At 35.9% G+C, this 19811-nt stretch overlaps 1 protein-coding gene across 2 annotated transcripts in view; it reads right to left on the reverse strand.

Annotated features, from left to right (window-relative positions):
* The window catches only part of METTL25 (methyltransferase like 25), a 74855-nt gene extending 55050 nt beyond the window's left edge, over positions 1 to 19805 (reverse strand). The window contains exons 1-4 of one of the 2 annotated variants that reach the window (XM_035338288.1): positions 19544 to 19805; positions 11976 to 12140; positions 7212 to 7312; positions 919 to 1545 (exon numbers count right to left, since the gene is read on the reverse strand). In XM_035338288.1, the coding sequence (XP_035194179.1) occupies positions 919 to 1545; positions 7212 to 7312; positions 11976 to 12140; positions 19544 to 19778 (1128 nt within the window). In that variant the 5' untranslated portion in view covers positions 19779 to 19805. The remainder of the gene's footprint in view (positions 1 to 918; positions 1546 to 7211; positions 7313 to 11975; positions 12141 to 19543) is intronic. The other variant, XM_035338296.1, reaches the window with a different exon arrangement.
* Positions 19806 to 19811: the final 6 nt, after the last annotated feature.

The following is a 19811-nucleotide window of genomic DNA, read 5'->3' on the forward strand; positions in this document are numbered from 1 at the left end:
ACCAGGCAGTGATGTAGGATTTCTTTGGCTTTTTATATCATACAAATCATACGCTAAGTGGAGATGAAATTCCGTTGTACAAATTTAGAGGCATATGCTTCACCTACTGTCTTACAGGAGCATAAACAGCTCCTCCATAACTAGCACTAACCTGTGGTCTTGTATTAGAAATGAATTACACCCCTGAACACATATAAGTTTTCATCTTTCCAAAAGAGACTGAATATATCTACACAATCAATGTAAGTTAGCTCAGGCACAGCAACTAACCAGCCATACAGCTTCTAGACTTGTACCATTGCCTTTGAGTAGCTGAGCTTGTGCTTGTTTATGTAGACACAATCCTTGTCAGCTAGCAGATTACTCAATGAACTTACAGTAACTCTGGAAAGCCAAAATATAAAAGCATTACTTAGAAATAAGGCTCGTTACAAATTCTTTAGGTTGAGTTTTATTGTCAATATGTTCTGTCATGCTTTCAAACTTTTAACAAAATTAGAAAAATATAAAACTTTAAAAATAAGAAATTTCAGAAAAATTGAAATTCTAATGCTTAATATACTTGCCTACCTGGTAAATTTTGCTATTTTCATAATAATTAGATGTTATCTATATCCAGAATTGTAAAATACCTGAACGTGCTAATATGTATGTGGTTAACTTTGACAGCTGATTATTATCTACTCCATAAATTCTAGAGGCTGTTTTACATATTCAAAATAACAGTAATACTAATATTAAAATAGAAAAACAATCTCTGTATCTCTTAGAAATACTGATATAAACTGGCTGAAAAACATTTGGTCTGAATATTCACTCACCAATAGCATTTTATGCACACTCATCAAACATTAAGTATGTATGAAAAGTGCAATATAAAGACAACAGACAATATATTTCAAATATGAGTAACATAACCTCCAAATCTGCTATGATGTCACGGAGTTCTGTTTCTGCAGTGATGTAGGAAGTCAATGGAAAATAAAGGTTTGATTCACTTGACTTGCTTGCTTTGGCTTTGATAGATGCCATTTTTCTTTGGGCCTTTTCCTCTTCACGGAGCTCCCCACTGTTACACCGGGAGGAAGAAATTTCTACAGCATCAGCAGGCAGAACATCGAGAAAAGCAAGAGCCTCTTCAGAAAGTTCGCTTTCATTGCATTGTGCCTGAGCCACCAAATCAATTTCTGTTTGTTTGCTGGTCTCAGATGTAGCTATTTCTGTGAAAACACAAGAACCAACTAAGTCTTGGGTAGTCCTTTGGTCTTGACTTTGAAGACAGCTGTTATTTAAGGTCCTTTCATTGACTGCTTTACATTTAATTTCATTTTGCACTGGACTGTCATTTGCCTTTTCTGATCTCCGGCTTTCGGGATTTGCTCTTGCTCGACTCTGATAAGCTCTCCAGTGTTTCTTCAATTTCCTGTTCCTTTCATGAGCACCATTGGTGTTGGTGTTCGAGGAATCAATTCCATAAACTTTTAAGTTATACTGCATGGACAAAAATGAACTCAGGTAGCCCTTCCCAGAACCTACATCAATCACCTAGATAATGGAGAGAAAGAAAAAAAAAAAAAAAAGAGAGAGAAAAAGAAAAATTAGAAAGATGCACTAAATTAGTGAGCAACAAGACAAATTTTAATCAAATGAAAAATAATTGCTCAAAAAAATTAAGCCTGAATTTCATAATTACTTTATCGGTTATACTTCCTAACATGCTTCATCCATTTACTTTTTGGTGCATCTTTTGACTTTAAAACACAGAATCTAAACTGATTTCCTCCAGGAAATAGACAATGGAAGGCTTATGCACTACACATGTTGTGACACTTTTGGAAAAGACTTTCAGTATATATTTTGACACAGAACTGCTTTCTGTTAAAGAAAATAACCATAAAACACTAGCACCACCACCTACCCTTGCTAAATTGGGTCAGAACATATAGTTAGGAAAGGAAGTATTCACAGTATTAAGTTTAGGCATTTAGCTACTGTACTTAGGAGTCTTCTACCACTAAGTATACAGAATAAAGCATCTTCATGTTCAGTGCTTAACTTAATCACTTCAGACATGACCTAAAGACATATGATAGCAATACTGCCTCCAAAGTCAAAATTCCTTTTATACAAGTTTCCCATTCTGTGAAAATGATCCACACAGATCTGTGTAACATAAGGATGGTTTCATAATAAAACAAAGGGCATCACATGTCACGTGCTTTCCACTGAGCGTTCTGGAGGAAGAAGTGAAAAGAAGGGACAATTAGCTGAAAGTTTAGTTTCTCTCATAGCTGATAGCATGTGCTACTTCAGTGACTGACAAAATGCAGGAAGGGAAACACTGCGTAGAGTAGTAGCAAAAACAAGGGCAACCTGAGAACTTTAATTACTTAATCAAAGTTTTATATCATGTATGCTTTAATTTATAATAAAACACATGCATACAAGAAATGTCAGAGTTACATTTCTCTAAATTAAGGAAATTATAATGCTTCCTTCTGTTCAGGTATGTATCTGTGGGATAAATAAAATGACTTTGTAGATGTTCTTGAAACTGATTGATTCAAGAATATTTTTTATGTATTGTACTTGGTTTGCGACATATTCATAAAAAGCTTACATTGATTTCTGTACGTCTAAATACCAGTATATACTACACGGATCTATCTCACACTCAATCACATAGTTTTTTACTAGGTAAGAACATGCAGCACATCAATATCTGTACTGAAATGAAAAATAAAAACTTATTCTCTGTTCTAAGAATGTTCAAGATGTGTACAGCCATGGAGCTAGAAAGAAACAAACTACTTTCACAAAGGACTACTTAAAACGGGAGAATATATGCCATTAGGTAAAAATTGTCTATCTAGGCCACATGTAGCTTTTTCATCTGCATTCTTCATGTAATATTACTGCATGTTTGCTGTCTAAATATACAACAATCCTCAAATTTCTTGAAGGAAATCTGTACAGGAGAGGATTTAGAGAAATAGAATTGATATGTTCTAAGCATCTTTTGCATTTTGAAAATGTTTGTCACATTTATGACCAATAACCTCTCAGATAATTTAAAAGTAAATAAATAAAAGTGCCTACGGAATAATTTTACCCATTATTTTATGTGACAGACATTATTATGTAGAATATGCACACCTCCACTTCTGCAAGGTATTTTAATTATTTCTGTGAAGGTCAGTATTTGGATAGTAAATTAGTAAGTTATTCCTAACTCATGCATGTGAACTCCGGTGGCTGTAAAGACAAATTGATAAGTTTTAGCTGTTTCCAAGCAAAAAGAGTCATACAATTATAGACTGGCCTTAAAAATAACCTAGCTCCACCCCCTCTGCCATGGGCAGGGACACCTCCCACCAGACCAGGTTGCTTGAAGCCCCATCCAGCCTGGCCTTTAAGATTTCCAGGGATGGGGCATCCACAGCTTCTCTGGGCAACAGTAATACATTGTTAAATTAGCACTGGGAGAACAGTTCTAAAAAGAGGAAATTTTGACTAAAAATAAGAAGGCAATGATCTTGTGCTAAACAAATAGACTGGATTAAATTAGTCCCTGCTTTACCTTCCCTTGATTACATAAGGAAAGGTAATCAGCAATCCACAGTATATCTGCCAAGCATGAACCTTTAAAATGAAATTTCCATGATATAATGAACTCCAAAGGTCCTGTCCATGGTGAGTTGGGTACTATGTTTAAACAGTTTCTGGCACTGCACAATCAAGAACTCCATTTCCAGAAGCATTCCAGCATTTCCCAGCACAAAATCACAAATTAAATGGATGCTGAATACAGAATTATATTACATTTAGGTTATACACTGCAACTCCTGCTGCACATGCTGTAATTTCCAAGGAAAACTTCCATAAATACATTAAAGAAAACAAATGTACATTTAAGCAGAGAAGAATTATCACTGGCTTCTTTTCTGACTTTAATCAAGAGCTACTTTCTAAGAAGTTCCACTTGTGTGATAAGAATGATACTTAAGAGGGGCAGTAAACAATTGAAAAAAAATATTAAATTGTTTTGCTTTAATGTTTTAACTCAAATCATTAACCTAGAAGTGATTACTGTAGTAGTAAAATTGTTGCTTTTATTCTCATTTTTACTTTTTACTATACTACATTGTAAAATACCACAGGAGGACAATATCCTCTACCACCCATTATACATCACGGTATGGAGGTGAAATGGAGGGCATTTTTCAATCTGTCAGTGATCTGTAATATCTGAAAGAAACACCCTGAGGACATGTGCTGTTGTAAAACATGTGTTGTGTTTTCATAGCTCTAGATTTTTTAATTAAAAGCTACATACATTTTCCTGAGAAGGACAGAAAAAAATCAATAAAGAAAAAACTCTCCTAAAACTTTATAATTCATGTATTTTCTTAAGTTGAAAGGTAACCAAAACAAAAGAAGTTGCTTTTTAATAACTGAGAAGAAGGCTGGCTTCTCTCTCTCCTTTTTTTTTTTTTTTTTTTTTTTTTTTAACATGTACTGGAAAGCTCTTTTCATATATTAGGGATTTGTAACTTTGAACAAATAAATTCTGTTACAGTGTATGACTAAAATGGAAAAAAAAGTTAATATAAAGCAGTCGGCATTTCATATTCAGTGATATATTGCAATCATATTTTTCATTAAATGCTACATTAAAAAAAAAAATAAACAGAAAATAATCCTAAAGATACTACAAGCCATAACTACAAGTGCATAATCACAAGCTGAAATTGCAGCATATTGACAGATACTTAATAATGATTGGTTTGAGATTTTATTAGTAACCAGCTACATCGGGACTTAGGTTAGGTCATTAAGGTGGCTCTACTTTTTTCCTCTCTGAATATGGGTTTTCCTTTCCTTTCATTCCTGAATCTCAAAGGAACTATTTAAAATCTAAATGAAAATGTTATATGAAACACCACCAACTCACCTTCCAGCAAATGCAGAGAGCATTTATTATTACATTATAAGAAAACTATACTTTTTTATAACTTTTTCAGTATATCAAAGTCTTCAACACTTGAACAACTGATTCTTGCCCAAAGCATAAGGTAAGCAAGGAAAAAAAAAAAATGCTAATTAATAGAGAAAGTTGCTTTTATTTATCTGCTATTTCTGCATTTTTACTCTTTGTGGTTGTTCAGGGCATCTGTGTTTGTCATTGTGTCTGGCTCCTGAAGGAGCTACTGGAGGGATTGCGCTCCATCTCTGAATGATAGCAGATGCTCACAAATTGATCATGGCTCATCCAGTAATATTTGGCCTTAATTGCAGTTCTCTATTTACTTGTGAATCCCAGTTGTACAGAGAAGATTGCCTAAAACTTTGCCCTGTGCAGCTGTTCCTCACAAGACAGACACATCAGAATGCAGAGTTTTGATCTCAGATTCCATGGATGCTGGATGCCTGACACAAACCCTTGAAGAGTACTTCACCAGAACATATTGGCTGTATTATCTAAATTAAACTCAGTCTGAGCTAAATAACTTCCAAAACAAAGTTCTTCTTCAGCTACTCAGACCAGAATCCAAGTTTTGGGACCTGCCATGGACTTATGGTGGCAGCACCAAACTCTGCAGTCATGTCCATACCACTAAGCAGAACATGGTCCTGTATTTCATCACCAGCACATGACTGTCTGTGCCATTACTTTTTAGCAACCTCCCAGGTATGAAGCAGGCCAACTAACTCTCTCATTATGAAGGCCAGGCACATCTGGGGGACAAGATATACCAGAAATCAAAACAACACAGACTTAGTCTTACAAAGCGCAGCCATCTCTCTTCCTTTACCCCCATCTGATACAGCAATTTTAACTAGACTCAGACATCCTTTCTTAAAAAGGCTCAGGGGGAATATGTTCAGCATAAAATCTAGGCAGATAACTCATGAAATCTAGGCAGATAACCTTATTAGTGTTGTGTTTATTTTTAAACAACTATAAAATGCGTCCTCCAGAAAATTTTCTGGGAATGAGTATTAAGCTGGAGGAAGTTAGTCTCCTAGAGCTAACACCTACAGCTGCTCGTGTGGAAAGCAAATGCAGCTTAGATATAGAAAGGAATCAAAAACAGAGTCCAGGTTGACTAGTTATCTACAGACTAAAGCAAGAGTGAAGATACATTAGGCACTAACTAGCATTACAAAGATTAAAATGGTTAAAACAACTCAGTTCACTCAACTGCTTAAAAATTTAGTCTTAACAAAGATTTTCATCACGGAAACAAACAATGCTTCATATATAAAGAGTTCACAGGCAAATTACTCTTATGGAAAATAAGTAAGTATTAGTGTTACTTTTGTCTAATGCAATGTGAAATAAGGTACTGAATAAAGTCGAATATTGTGATGCTTGTATTTTTGTGAGCAGGCCTATAAATAAATATCTAAAAGGTTTTAATGCAACAATGACTTAGAGAACTGTGATAGGCCAAGGTGTAACGGCTTCAAAATACTAAAGGTTTAGATTAGATATAAAGAGGAAATTCTTTACTGTGAGGGGTAGTGAGACACAGAAACAGGTTGACCAGAGAAGCTGTGGATGCCCCATCCCTGGAGGTGTTCAAGTGTTCTCTGCAAACTGAATAGGTCATACCTAAACTCCTAATTGAAGATCTCCATCCACATTAAAGAAAGGTGAACAACAGCATTAAAGAACAGGAAATAATTTAAATCCCTTGTTCCAGAAAAAAAATAAAAATAAAATAAAAATGAAATAAATAAAAAGATGTGCTTTCCAAATTTCCCAGAATTTCAGCATTGGTGTCTATGTTGTAGTCTTGTGTATCTGACAGAAGGATGAAGTTTTGCTCTACTACTGGTGTCTGTGGTAAATTGCCAACAGTGTAATACAGATAAGTGAGACAGTACCTGTGCATTGCAAAAAAACTGTATATTTTTTTTTTTAGCTGTTCAATGTATAGAGGATGATTATATTTCTTTTTTTTTTTTTTTTTTTTTTTGATCCATAAAATGAATATGACTCACTAAAAGGCAGTTCATTGAGACTGGTGCATCTGTTAACAAAAATGTCCTTCAGCTTGCACTGGAAGGCTCTTCTTTCGCTACAATTATTTAGATAAAAATAAGAACAGCAGAGGCAGAATATCAAAATATGGTATTTGAACAAAATAAGGAGACTAATCTGGAAGCTATGCAGTAACATACAGTACAAAGCACTTTCTTACCTGTTTTATACCACAGTAATTTGCTATTTTGTCCACAAGCTCAGACATCACTTGCACTTCATGTGATTTCTTATTATTCATAAACTCATCAGTTTTGATACCTGTATCATTTTTACAAAAATATATACACATTAACACAATTCATATACACATTAACACAATAATGAAAACTTATGTTTAGTCAAAATAAATACCACCCTAAAAGTATGCTTTAGAATTTTCTATATTTTAAGTGCAGTAATATTTAATTAAACGCCCACTATATAAATACTATATATACTTTATATATATATATATACTTTATATACTATACTATATAAAGACTAAACTTCTGAATTACAGATAAATTAGTAAAATTCAACACACTTTAAAATTTAGTTCTGCTAGTGTAGTTTTTTTTTTAAAGTACATATTTAATATCTGACCAGATATTAGACACAAGCTACTACTACAAAACTACTACTTTATACATTAAGAACATTAATTTTTATCTCACTTATCACATTTACTTTACATATTTGAAATATAAGGGCAAGGACAATTAACAGTCACATAGTGCAGATTGTTAATTCTCCAGATTTGGTCACAGGACCAAGTGGGAGATATCTGAAATAAAAGTTATGAGCAATGCCGGTGAAATTCAAAGGAAGCTGCATTTTTTTTTTCTTTATTTAAGCTACAGTTGGATTACAGAACTGTTACATCTGTCCAGAAAAATAATGACTCAGAATTTGTTGATGAGAGGGAGTCAACTTCTGCCACTGCTTTAGATCTCTACATCCCTCAACTAATGAACAGCTCAGAAGCAACTCCCCTGTGAGAAACCCTGTGAGTTTAATTGATGTCAATTTTTGTATGTCTGGGTGAGGGTAGAAGAAACCAGCCTGCTACTGCTGAGCATGCTCCTAGAAAACAAAATGTTTCCACATAACTACGGAGATTAATATTTTCCCCTTCTCTGCTTTTTGCACAGTATGTGTTCATCTGTCCAGAATCCGATCGTTAGGCAAAAACTATGTTCATTCCTTGATCAGACCATGCTGGGAACACAGCCAAGAGCATTACTTCTTTAAAAGAGTGTGGGGAATTGCACTGAGCTCATGAGAAACCTAGTGTTTTCTATATTTCTCGCAAAACCCACAGGATCTCTCCATTTCTTAAACATCTGTTTTTTTATAATAAACGGTTATGACAATACTTAAAATGTAATATAGCCTCTATGAACTGACAAAAGAAAATAATAGCCTAAAATATTTTTAAACAAACAAACAAAAAAAAGGCAGCAACAAGTGATCTGCTAAAGTGTTCACTAAAGATCCTCATTAACTTTAAAACTATGGAGGTCTCTGTAGCCTCCTAAAAACTCTTAATTTGTAACCATTTCAAATGAAAAAAAAAAAGAGAGAGAGAAAAAATATAGACCTTTTCTCATTTATCTTTAAACATTTCGGTATGTGGATAAGCTTGTCAAAAAAAAAAAAAAAAAAGAAAAGAAAAAGAAAAGAAAAAGAAGGGGAACATGAAGAAATAGACTTTTTTTTTTTTTTTTTTTTTTTTTTTTTTTTTTTACAAAAATGTAAGTTCTGTTTGTCTGGTCTCCAAAGCAGCACATTCACTCTGAACTATCACCACATATCACACCTTTTATACCTTGCAATAATACGAACTCAAATGACTGAACAGGGCAATGCTCTGCGAAGTAGAATTTCAAACAGTACTTAAGTCAAATGAACGTATTTCAAACACCGAGGGGTAAATCCAGAAACAAGACCGAACTTAACTGAGGTTCCAGATAAAAAAAATACAGTTTACTTACACCTACTTAGATAAGGTATTTAGCACCTCAGTAACTGAATTTTCTTAACTACATGCTTACTTATTGTGGAATGAACACTGACTATACTTCAGCCCATGGAAAATTACACTGTTTATGGAAAATTACCTGCTTTTCATAAATTTTATTTTTGCTGAGTTTTATGCAAAATTTTGCTTGGGATAGTTTTTGTTTGTTTTATTTATTTTTTTACTATTTTGACAAACAAGCAAACATATGGCAATCTAACAGAAAAATCTCTGTTTGTGGGATGGATTATATGGCCAGAACTTCCTTGTGTGACAAAAAGGAAAGTGAGGTTGAAATACTTCACAGAAGTACTCTGGATATCATAAAGGAAAGCTTAATGTTTTAGTGGTACTCAAATGTTGCTTATTTACACTGTGACCCCCCTAGCATAAATAGCTGTTTTCCAATTGAAAAACTGCTTCAACCCTATACAGTGCCATTTGCACCTAAATCATTAGTTATGAAGTAGACAGCATGAGGGGAGACTGTCTTACAGGCCTAATGCAGATCTTCCTAAGACCTCCTTTGGGAAGATGCGGGGTTTTGATACCATTGTTACCTGTGGAAATTCAGATATACTAGATAAAAATTCACAACCCATGCCAAACCACTATCTGTGCAGAAGTTACAGTATTGTGATTCAATTCTATCAGCCAGACTGGCAGGGACTGGGTTGACCATATGCTAAAAGACATTGAGACAAACTGATAGTTACAGTCCATGCAATTTAAAGATGGGTTTGTTAACAGTCACTGCATGACTATTACCTTGGCCATAAACATATTGAAAAGGTAGAGAGTACTCTAACTCCAATATTCTAGTAATCCTCTCTTCTTATATCAGGTACATAAGAGAAATTCTCCTTGCTGCCTTCTCTCCCTTGGGCCAGGTTCTTCTGGATCCTGTCTGCTCACTGTAAGCAACCCAATGGCACACACAGCGAACTTAGGTAGGAAGCAATGGAGAAACCCCTTCACATTCAGACTATACTTAAATATGGGTACTTAGCTTTTCAAGCAATCACTCTAAGGAAGAATGGTAAAACGCCTATATTAATATGCTGAAGAAGTTCGAGAACTATGCAAGTATGCAGCCTGTGGGAACAGGCTTATAAGCGTGCTTGTTTTAGAACAGGAAAATTTATTAAAAACATCTCAAACGTAAATTGAATAATCCTGATGCATATTTTTCAGAATATGGGCACGGCCATCATAAATTTCTCAGACTGACATGTCTCTTGATTTGCAAGGTTTAGTAAGTCAGGAAATGAAATATATTTTGAAATACAGAATTAACTCAAAAATACCTAAAATAGTTTAAAGGATCAAAACTTTCATTTGGCAACTTTCATACTACAAATACGTAATTTGGTATTTTGCTTTTGCCAAACAATTATCAGGAAATTCAACCACATTAATTTAACTGATACTGCCAATTCAACACAAAAGTTTTGAATTATAATACCATTTGGAACATGTTTTATTTTCTCAGAGAAGTACCACTTAGAATTACTACACCGCAATCCCAGGCCCCAGCTACCCAACCAAGCAGCACTCCTGCAAGACACAGGACAAAATAATCATCAGTTGCCTTATTTTAGATGTTCCATTCTGCATGACAAAAAGATGAAAGAATCCTTGTATTTTTGCCTAAGAAAGCTAATGCAAGTATGAATTTAAGTATGTGTATAACAAGGTAAAACTACAGAATTATGAAAATTAGGCAGAACACAGGGAATGAGAACATAACAAAAATGGTAAGAGCTACAAAACAAGCAAAAGAAAACCATCACACAGCTGTCAAAGAAGAATAGTCTCAGACTGAAAAACAGCAGAAGGAAAGAAGCCAGGAACTAAACTTATAGTAAGACCAATGCACAGCAAACCATTAAGACTATTTTAGCTATGTCCTTTTTCATCATTCTGAAGAAATTGAAAACTGGAAAATGGTAAATTTGAAAAGAGAAGACTGCTGTAGGAAATGGGAGAGATACCCAATGTATCTAATGGTGCTATCACAGGATAGAAATGTCAGTGGCATTTCAATGTATTATAGAGACAAAACATTCTAGAAAGCAACGGCAGAGGGGCTTAGAGCCTGTCTCTGAAAAACTAATGAGAAATCTGAAAGACAATGACAAATCTGTGATGACCGAAGAGCACATTTTCTGTGAAAATGACAACAGTCAAAAGTAAGTATAAATGCCAGTTTACCATCTGAAACAATAAATAAAATCAGGGGTAAGACTTTCAAAGTAAAGATGCCAGCTCAAAAGTGTTTGAGTCAATCTTTTCAAATATAGAAAATGAAATTACTCTAGTTTTATGACACATATTTGGTATTGGTTCAAAAAATACAGATTTAACATCATCAGCTTATTTTGAAATATCCAACACTTATTGGGCTATGTTAAGTATCTAAGCACATGTTTAATATTAAATAAAAGTTGTAACAAAAAATACTACTCGTGGAGGAATGGCTGTCGACTATTGGGCTTAGACTTAAAAAAAAAAAAAAAAAGGAAGGAAGAGTAGCAATTGTTATTCTTGCTGCTGAGGAAAAGATTAGAAGAAAAAAAAAAGGAATTAATCAGATATTTAATTTGTATGTTAAATAATGATGTGCCTGCTTGCCTATTTCATACCCTTTAAAACTGAGTCTCAGGAAAGCTTTATACATTCTGAATGTCATGACCTCTCTGCTGAAATTTTAGCAAGAGAATCCATTTTCTAAACAATGGTAATGGAGAAATTATCTAAGAACAAATGAGTCAAAGTGAGAAGCATGTAGGAAGGAAACTCATATAGGCGAAAAAACAAACAAACATACAAACAAACGAACAAAAAACAAACACTCCAAAACAAAAAATCTGAAGATCCTGTAGTGAGAGAATAAAGACTGAAATATAAATGTAAATATACCAGTTGATCCTTGGTTGTCTCCTCCCAGTGCTTTAAGTAGTTCTTCTAATGGGGTACACACTCCAAGATGGGACAAAGAATAATACTCGGCGGCCAGGGCAAACAAGTGTACATTGATAAGTTTCTTAGAGTTTTCACAGAACACGTTGGAAAATGTGTCGTCATCTGTATGGAAAAGAAAAAGAAGAGATTTCTAATAAAAAGCTTAACACCTCTGCAATAGTGTTGTCAGAGAACAACAAGCAATAAACATGCAGCATCAGACAGAAAAAAAATATTTTGCATAAGTGGGAGAATTGGTTATTTTTCTTCAGCTGTGTTCCCCTTTCAAAATTAAGGTCAAGTTTTACTCTTAGCTGAACTAGTGCAAATGTGGAAAACTCTACTATTTTAGCAGAACTACTTTAGTATAATTGACAAGAGAATTCAGTAAACATTATCACTCTCTTCTGTTTACAAACTTGCTCATTACGCCTTTCCTAGGTATCCCCATTTGACAATATATACCATTAGATCTGATTTTAAAATAAATGCAGCTGTTCAATAGATGAAATGTTTTGACTTACAGTCATTGCATTTACATACTTTCCTAGCAGCTTTGTAGCTGGTGAATCTGCTGGGAGAATCAAATTAATTTTTATTACCAATCAGATGTGAGCCAAAGTTAGATTCCTCAGCATATTTTCTTTGACTGGGGATGAAATGTTTCAGTTTGGCATTACTTAGTTCTTTAGAAAATGCTCCCTTTTAAAAAATGAACTATTTCACTATTTTTAAGTGAAACATACTGGTATGAATCATTTACTGAGATCACTTTACATTTTCTAATTCCTCTGTATTTTAGCTAGAACAATTTGTTGAGTTCTCTATAGTTTTGCTATAAGTTATTTTAGATTTCTAAATACTTGTAAATGTTTTAAAATAGATTAGAGCTAGAGAACCCAGGAAACAAACTGTTACAATGATTTAGAAAATGTCTCCTTGTTTGCATTTTCTCCCATGGGTAGATAGATGTGCATACCTAGCAGGGTAGCTTTCCAGAACTTGGCCTGCCCACCTGTATAACAAAGAATGCAGCTGCTTTTATTGACCCCACCTCTAATACTCTTAATTTTCTTGCATTTCTACTGGTCACATGTAAATGACAGTCTGTTGAAAACAGTCCCAACGATGTCAACGTGTTTATTTTCCAGTGTAACATGATCAAGGCAAGAGTCCAGCAAAAAAACATTTGGGCCTAAAACAGCATTAATATTGTCTAAGCTATAACCAGAATTAATTTCAGTGTCTGCATGGCACTCTAATTTTATACACTCTAATTCTCTCTAATACAAAATCAAATAAGAAAGCCACCTTTCTCTATAAATGATTTTTCCTTGTTTGGACTTCTGAATATCAAGTAATTTTTAATTAATGAACCTTCAAGATAAGGGTGTAATATGAGAATAGAAAAGAAAGCAAAACACTAAGCCAGAGTAAAGATTGTGAACCTTTTAGGGAGAAGGGGTTACTTTGTTTTCTAATGTCTCTGCAAGATATGATACAGGAAGACATGAAATTGGATGGGTGTATTTTGAAACAACTGAAGAAAAACAATGTTTTCTGGCAATGCCTTCAAATCAAGCAAATAATTGATGAGACTAATATAATGGGAAATGGTAATCCAACAGTTTTAGGCAATAAAAGGAATTGCTTTTTTTTTTTTTTCTTTTTTTTTTCCCCCAAAGTCTTGACAATCATAAAAGGAGGCAAATAACTACACACAAAGAGTATTTTTGCTTTCTGATGGATAAATGTTAGGCAGGGAATTAAACGTTTAAGTTTCTTCTTGAAAGAAGAAGAAACTTCTTTCTTCTTGAAAGAAGAAACTGTCAAAAGAAGAAACGAGTTATTGCCGATGAAGAAAAATTGCCATTTATTTTGTAAGGGAGGTTCACTCATTTAATTTACTTTAGAGTTTCTGGGACTGAACAGCATGCCATAAAATGTATAAATGAAGGTAGCCTGAATAAGTAAAAATGCACAGAAATCTTTATGTCTGATACAATGGGGACAAACCACTAATGGGTCAGGAAAGAGAACAAAGTTTGAGACTCAGCAAGCAAGTTCATGTCAGCAGGTACTGAGAAAAGGACAGAGAGAAGGCATTAAACCTCAAGGCGCTGAGGGCTATTTTGAACAGCCAGCTGCTCAGCAGTGTTGCCAGGTGAAGAAAAAATCTACTTTTCTGATGAGAAGTGGGTGTTCCACTTTGTTTCATGTATAACACAAACTCTTTTCATTAGTATAGTACTAATAACACTTGTGACAATTCCTGCCCGTTCTAAAATGCATACATGTTCATTATTTCACTGGAGGAAATTTTATTTTCAGCATTTTAAAACACTCAAGTACATAACGCTGAAACATATAATCTTTTTAGCAACTGGCGCACATTTTAAAATATACTGGCCAATCTTGTATTGCAAACCAAAGCAAAAATAACTCAAGCAAAAACCTTTCCTCCTAAATCTTTTTTTTTTTTTTTTTTTTTTTTTTATGACATGACATTGTATGATATAAAGGACTTTTGAAAATACATTGGAGTGTCATCCTATTACAAAATATGTCTTTAGCATATGTGAGACATATGAGAAACATATGAATAAAGTTGCAATTTTGTGACTCTCATTTTGAAGCATGCAGATATATTAAATATCCATACTTATACTGAAAATGCATTTTGGTTTCTAAGCAGTATTTTTTCAAAATGTTGGGTTACGTGTTGGGTGTTTTTCATTGACTCTATATTTTAAAAAGACTCGACTGTACCACCAGTGGGAAAAAGAAAAAAGCTTTCTATCATTACAGTGACATCAGATACTCGGGGTGCAAAAAGAAACACTGTCATTCTTCCTCCGGGTAACAGCATAACAACAGAATTCACAAAAATATGCCAATGTCACATATCAATGCTATTAGAAGACTTCGTCGACTAAAAGTGTACTAATATATATATATGCACACCTTCAGTTATATTCAGCAGCTTAGAATTGTTGATAAACACGATCTGTTTCCATATGGGAGACATGCCTGTTTTGTTATTACAGGCAGATCTCCAAGCATCTTAGTTTCCTTTGCTGGGCATAAACTCACTCTGACAACAAAACCAACCCTCCAATGCAAGGTACCTAAACAGATACCAGGAAAGGCTTTGTTTCAAAGCATCCCACTTGCCTATCATCTGAAACCAGAATGGCATCACAGTCCAAAGGAAGCATCTATAAGGTGTAGGCCAGAGTACACATTCCCAGTACATCCTCTTTTTTCGACCAGAAAATCCTGAGCAGTCAAGAGTTAATTCAAAAAATGGGCACAAATACACACACGATTAACAAATATCAAGTGAAACCAAATCCTGCCATGCCAAAAAGTAAGACACATCTCTGTAGCCAACACAATCAGAATCCATACTAAGTATCAAAAATCCATGGATGCTCTCATGCTCAGCCCAAACCTCAAACTGTTGTTTCTGACTCCTTAAATTTCTCTTGCAGAAATCACTTACACGAAAACAACTGTCACCATGTACCAGAACAAACTCGCTCCATCAATTAAGAGAAATCAGTGTCAGTGAGAGAAATTATTTCACAAAACCAAAACCAGACCCTCAGTTTTGAGTTTAAAGGGAGCTGATTGCATTTCTTTGGGGTACTGGCATGAAAATGAGTATTTAGAACTCTATTGGGCACCATAAATTATGTACTCAGTAAACTGGTTTTGTTATAAAAGAATATATCTACTTATCCCAATCTTCACCTTACTTCATCCTCATCCAGCTGTGTCACTCAAGTACAACTCATCCTGATGCTTTTTAACTTTACTAGGTTGAAGAGTGTTTACTGAAATTTGCACTTCTCTGCTTCATTGGTCAGAACTCATGAAAAGGTTACAAACCCAAAGCCTGCCCGCTTTATCTTTTAGTATGTCAGGTGATGAAGAAGTTAACAATTCTCCTTACAAATCTCACTTAACTATAATTAAAAGCAGTAATACACGTTATAGAACTTCCCTGAATTCAGTTGTCTGATGGAAGAACGTTAACAGGACTAGCAGGATCTCATGCAAGACAACAGGCACATCATCTGTAATAACGCTCCTACCAAATTTCAGTTGTTGTCCCAGCTTGCCAGCTAAAAGGAAAAACCCATCTACATTAAGAATCCCTCCAAACTACAGAATGGCAGTTGTTGTACTACTTATTATTATTTATGAATGTTAAAGATGGTAGTTTTCTCAAATTGTTTCCTCTTTGGTGGCTCTCAAGATGAAATCTAATATGTCTTTTAACCAGTTGGTCCATACATTTGCAAATAAATCTTCAGCAGAAAGAACTATATGCCAAAAAATGGAATAATAGTACAAATGGTAACTTACAGTAAAATATGAAAGTACTTAGACATGGATTTTCTGTGCATGTGACCAATCTGCATAAATCACATGATAAATAAGATGCAACATGGCAAAAGTCAACTTTTAAATGTATAAAATATATAAAATGGTTTTCTGTATCTAAAAATGGATCTGAAAATTTTCAGTAGGGTACAACTGGAAACCAGGGTTCCACCCTTTATATGGTTATTATAATGAAACATTGTCTGAGGAATATCTGAAAATATTCCTTAAAACTGATTTACAGAACATGTAGTCATCCCCTTGCATACAATATTGTACAACAGAATGACAATTTCTTGCTCACCTAATTCTCAAACTACAATTCAGCATGTGCATTTAACCAAATCCCTACAGTAAAATGAAGTATTGCAGAGAATAACAGTTTCGTGCCAGTCTGCAGTAATGTAACTTTTGAAATTGCAGACCTATGTGAGCATGAACTGACAACTTTACATTTTCAAACCAATGCTGGTCAAATGTAACCTGTGTTTTCCTATAATTTCATTTAGGATTTATATTAGGACAGATTCTGAAAAACTTTCATAATAGTATTAGGGGATTGTGACTGTATAAATGCACAACTTCTCAAACTCTTAGGAAGCAAAGGTTTTACCAGGTGAAATCAAAATGCCACTTTACACACACTTTGACTGAGGTATTTGGGGTACATGATCCCAATGTCACTTGGACATGTGGAATAATTTATTCTCACAGCCACACCCCAAAAAAGTACTTCTGTGAACGACTGCATGTTAGGAGAGCATTTGATTACTCATTTCAAACTAAACGTATAACTACCATTTAAATATCTGATAATTTTGAAGAACCACACATACAGTTAATACAGCATAGGAATATAAGGAAGAGCCTTTTTGTTGATGTTGAGTTTCAAGATAAGTGTCTGATATCCATTGTTATGAAGTGGAACCAATGCACTTAAATTAGCTCCCTCTCATATTATCAATCCTATTTTAATATAGGCTATTGTAGGATACAGTGAATTCATTTTCAGATATAGGTGGATGTTTTCAGGTAACTTCACTAGGAAATCTGTATTCTATTACAGTGGGTTTTCATCATATGACAAGGTGGACAGATAATAAGCACGCAAACAATTCAGGCATCAGATCAGCAAGCACATACACGTTTCATTAACAATGCTTCCAATTTTCTCACAAAATCCTGAGCGTGTCTCAAAACCTTCAAAATGTAAAATATCATACTATATTTTTTATGCTAGAAAAGAGATGAATTCTCGTTTTTTAATAAGTACAATTAATCTCTACAGAAACATGAGAAGAAATGTTCTATTTTAGCCACAGCAGGAAGGCTTCATATTCTTCTAAAACATGTGCTTCATTTCAGCCATAATTTGTATCCTTTGATCCAGCGATTTCTATATTAGATTCTATAACACACACTTTGAATATGGCTCAATAAGTGATTTTCCAATTTTAAAATCTAGAAAACAATACTTTGTCTTCCTGACTCTTTCTACTTTTCAGGCCACCGCCTCAGTGTCTAAATCATTTCATGGGCTTTCCTGTATGTACAGTTAGGATCAAGGTAATTTTCCTTTACAGTTCTCTTTTTGATGAGTTTATCCAAATACTAGTTTTGTTCCAGCCTCTATTTGCATTCAATTTTATGTTCCTGTTATTGCTTAGAATCAGTTTTGACTCTTACTTCTTAAATATATTAAAGGTTTTTTCTCACTGCTTCCCAAAACTGCTTGCTGTCTGGATCAAGACAAGCTGCCTTGTTTCCAGCTGGCTCTCAAAGATAATTCATAATCCAGTGTCTTTTTCATGCATACATAAACTATGTTTCTTTTTCCCCTGATACCTCAAACTTTTAAAAAGAAGTCTTACAGTTAATATTTTGAAGGTCTTCAGATCCAAGAGACAAACGTTACAAGTGATGTCGCAATTCACAGTTCTTCAATCACTTTCCAAATTTAGATTTCTGTTTGCCCTTCATGCCAAGAAGTACACAGCTCCACACGCTATTTTCTGTGGACCCTTCCATTACACTCAACATGTTTTCGTGTCTCATGTGTCACTGCATGTGCCACAACTAGTGCTACATGAGAACTACCAATGCTTAATAAGCGTTGGCAGGTTGCAGGCTGCTCCTCTGCTACGTTCTTTGTCAAAGATTTTACTTGTTTTTGAAAGTTTTGAAACCGATCTCTTTGCCGGAACTCGGGCCCCCAAAATAACGCACCTGTCAGATGCTTTATCTTCATTTCTGTACCCTGCCTGGAAGTCTGTTACTGGCGTATTTCCCTTCTGCTTGGGGAGCGGTAAATCCTCTCATACAGTCTCGTAGCTGCCCTCCTCTAGTTACTTGAAAATTACTAAAAATATGAAGTGCTTCTTAAATAGCTTGTCAAAGATAAAGCTGCTTTCTGTCGTCCTTTGCCAGACACTCGTTATTACAGATATATAGGAAAGCAGCGTTTAAGTCTTTTCCAGCTGTCCTCCACGTTTCCAGAGTCTGGGCATTTGGAGGACTGTAACTGTTACATCTTTCCACTGGTGTGTTGGGTTTTGTTTGTTTGTTGGCTGGTTGGGTTTCTTTGGGTTTTGGGGGTTCATTTTACTCCTGTTTTTCAGAAGTCAGTCAGAGGAGGGGAGCCTGACAGCTAGGAGCGTCACTTCACTTCTCAGCATGAAGTGGATGAAGCTTTAAGATGAGTCCACCACCACATCAGCCTCTGCTGAGCGCCTCCTCGAGTACCACTCCTGCCTGTAAGGCTGTATTTTGTTTGAATCAGGACAGCTCCACACTTGGGTAAGGCGAGTGCTGCCACCCAGACACAGGCAGGGAAAGGCAGCCTCAGCTCCGCGGCAGGACGGAGCAATGGCACAGCATCGCGGCAGCAGCAGAGAGGCTCCGGGTACGAGCTGGGCAACAAAAACAGAGGCTCAGCAGCTGCGGGGGAGATTCTCCTCTTTTATTAAAACCCGGAAGACGACGTTAAATCCACGCCAGCCCAGGCCTCGACAGAAATAAACCGACTTTCTCCCAGAGACACCGCTCAGGGCTGCCCCGCATCCTCAGGGCTGCCCCGGCCCATCCCCGACCCCCGAGCCCCCCTTCCTCAGCCTGTGCCCCCCGGCCCCACTCACCCCACTCCCCCCCGGCGGCGCCGGAGGGCTCCCGCAGGGGGCGCCGCAGCGCCTGCAGCACGGCGTCGGGCGGCGCCGCCACCAGGCGCTGCCAGAGCCCCCGGGCGTACAACTGCGTGGCGTGGGCCCGGCACAGCGGCAGGGCGCGACCCAAGAAGGCCGCCAGGCGCCGCAGCGCCGCCGCCGCCTCCCCCGCCGCCGGCTGGGGCGGCAGCGAGCCGGGCGACCGCCACATGGCCCCCGCCGACGGCTCCGACGGCCTCGCCCC

The sequence above is a fragment of the Oxyura jamaicensis genome, chromosome 1, assembly GCF_011077185.1.
Source record: "Oxyura jamaicensis isolate SHBP4307 breed ruddy duck chromosome 1, BPBGC_Ojam_1.0, whole genome shotgun sequence".
Lineage (NCBI taxonomy): Eukaryota > Metazoa > Chordata > Aves > Anseriformes > Anatidae > Oxyura > Oxyura jamaicensis.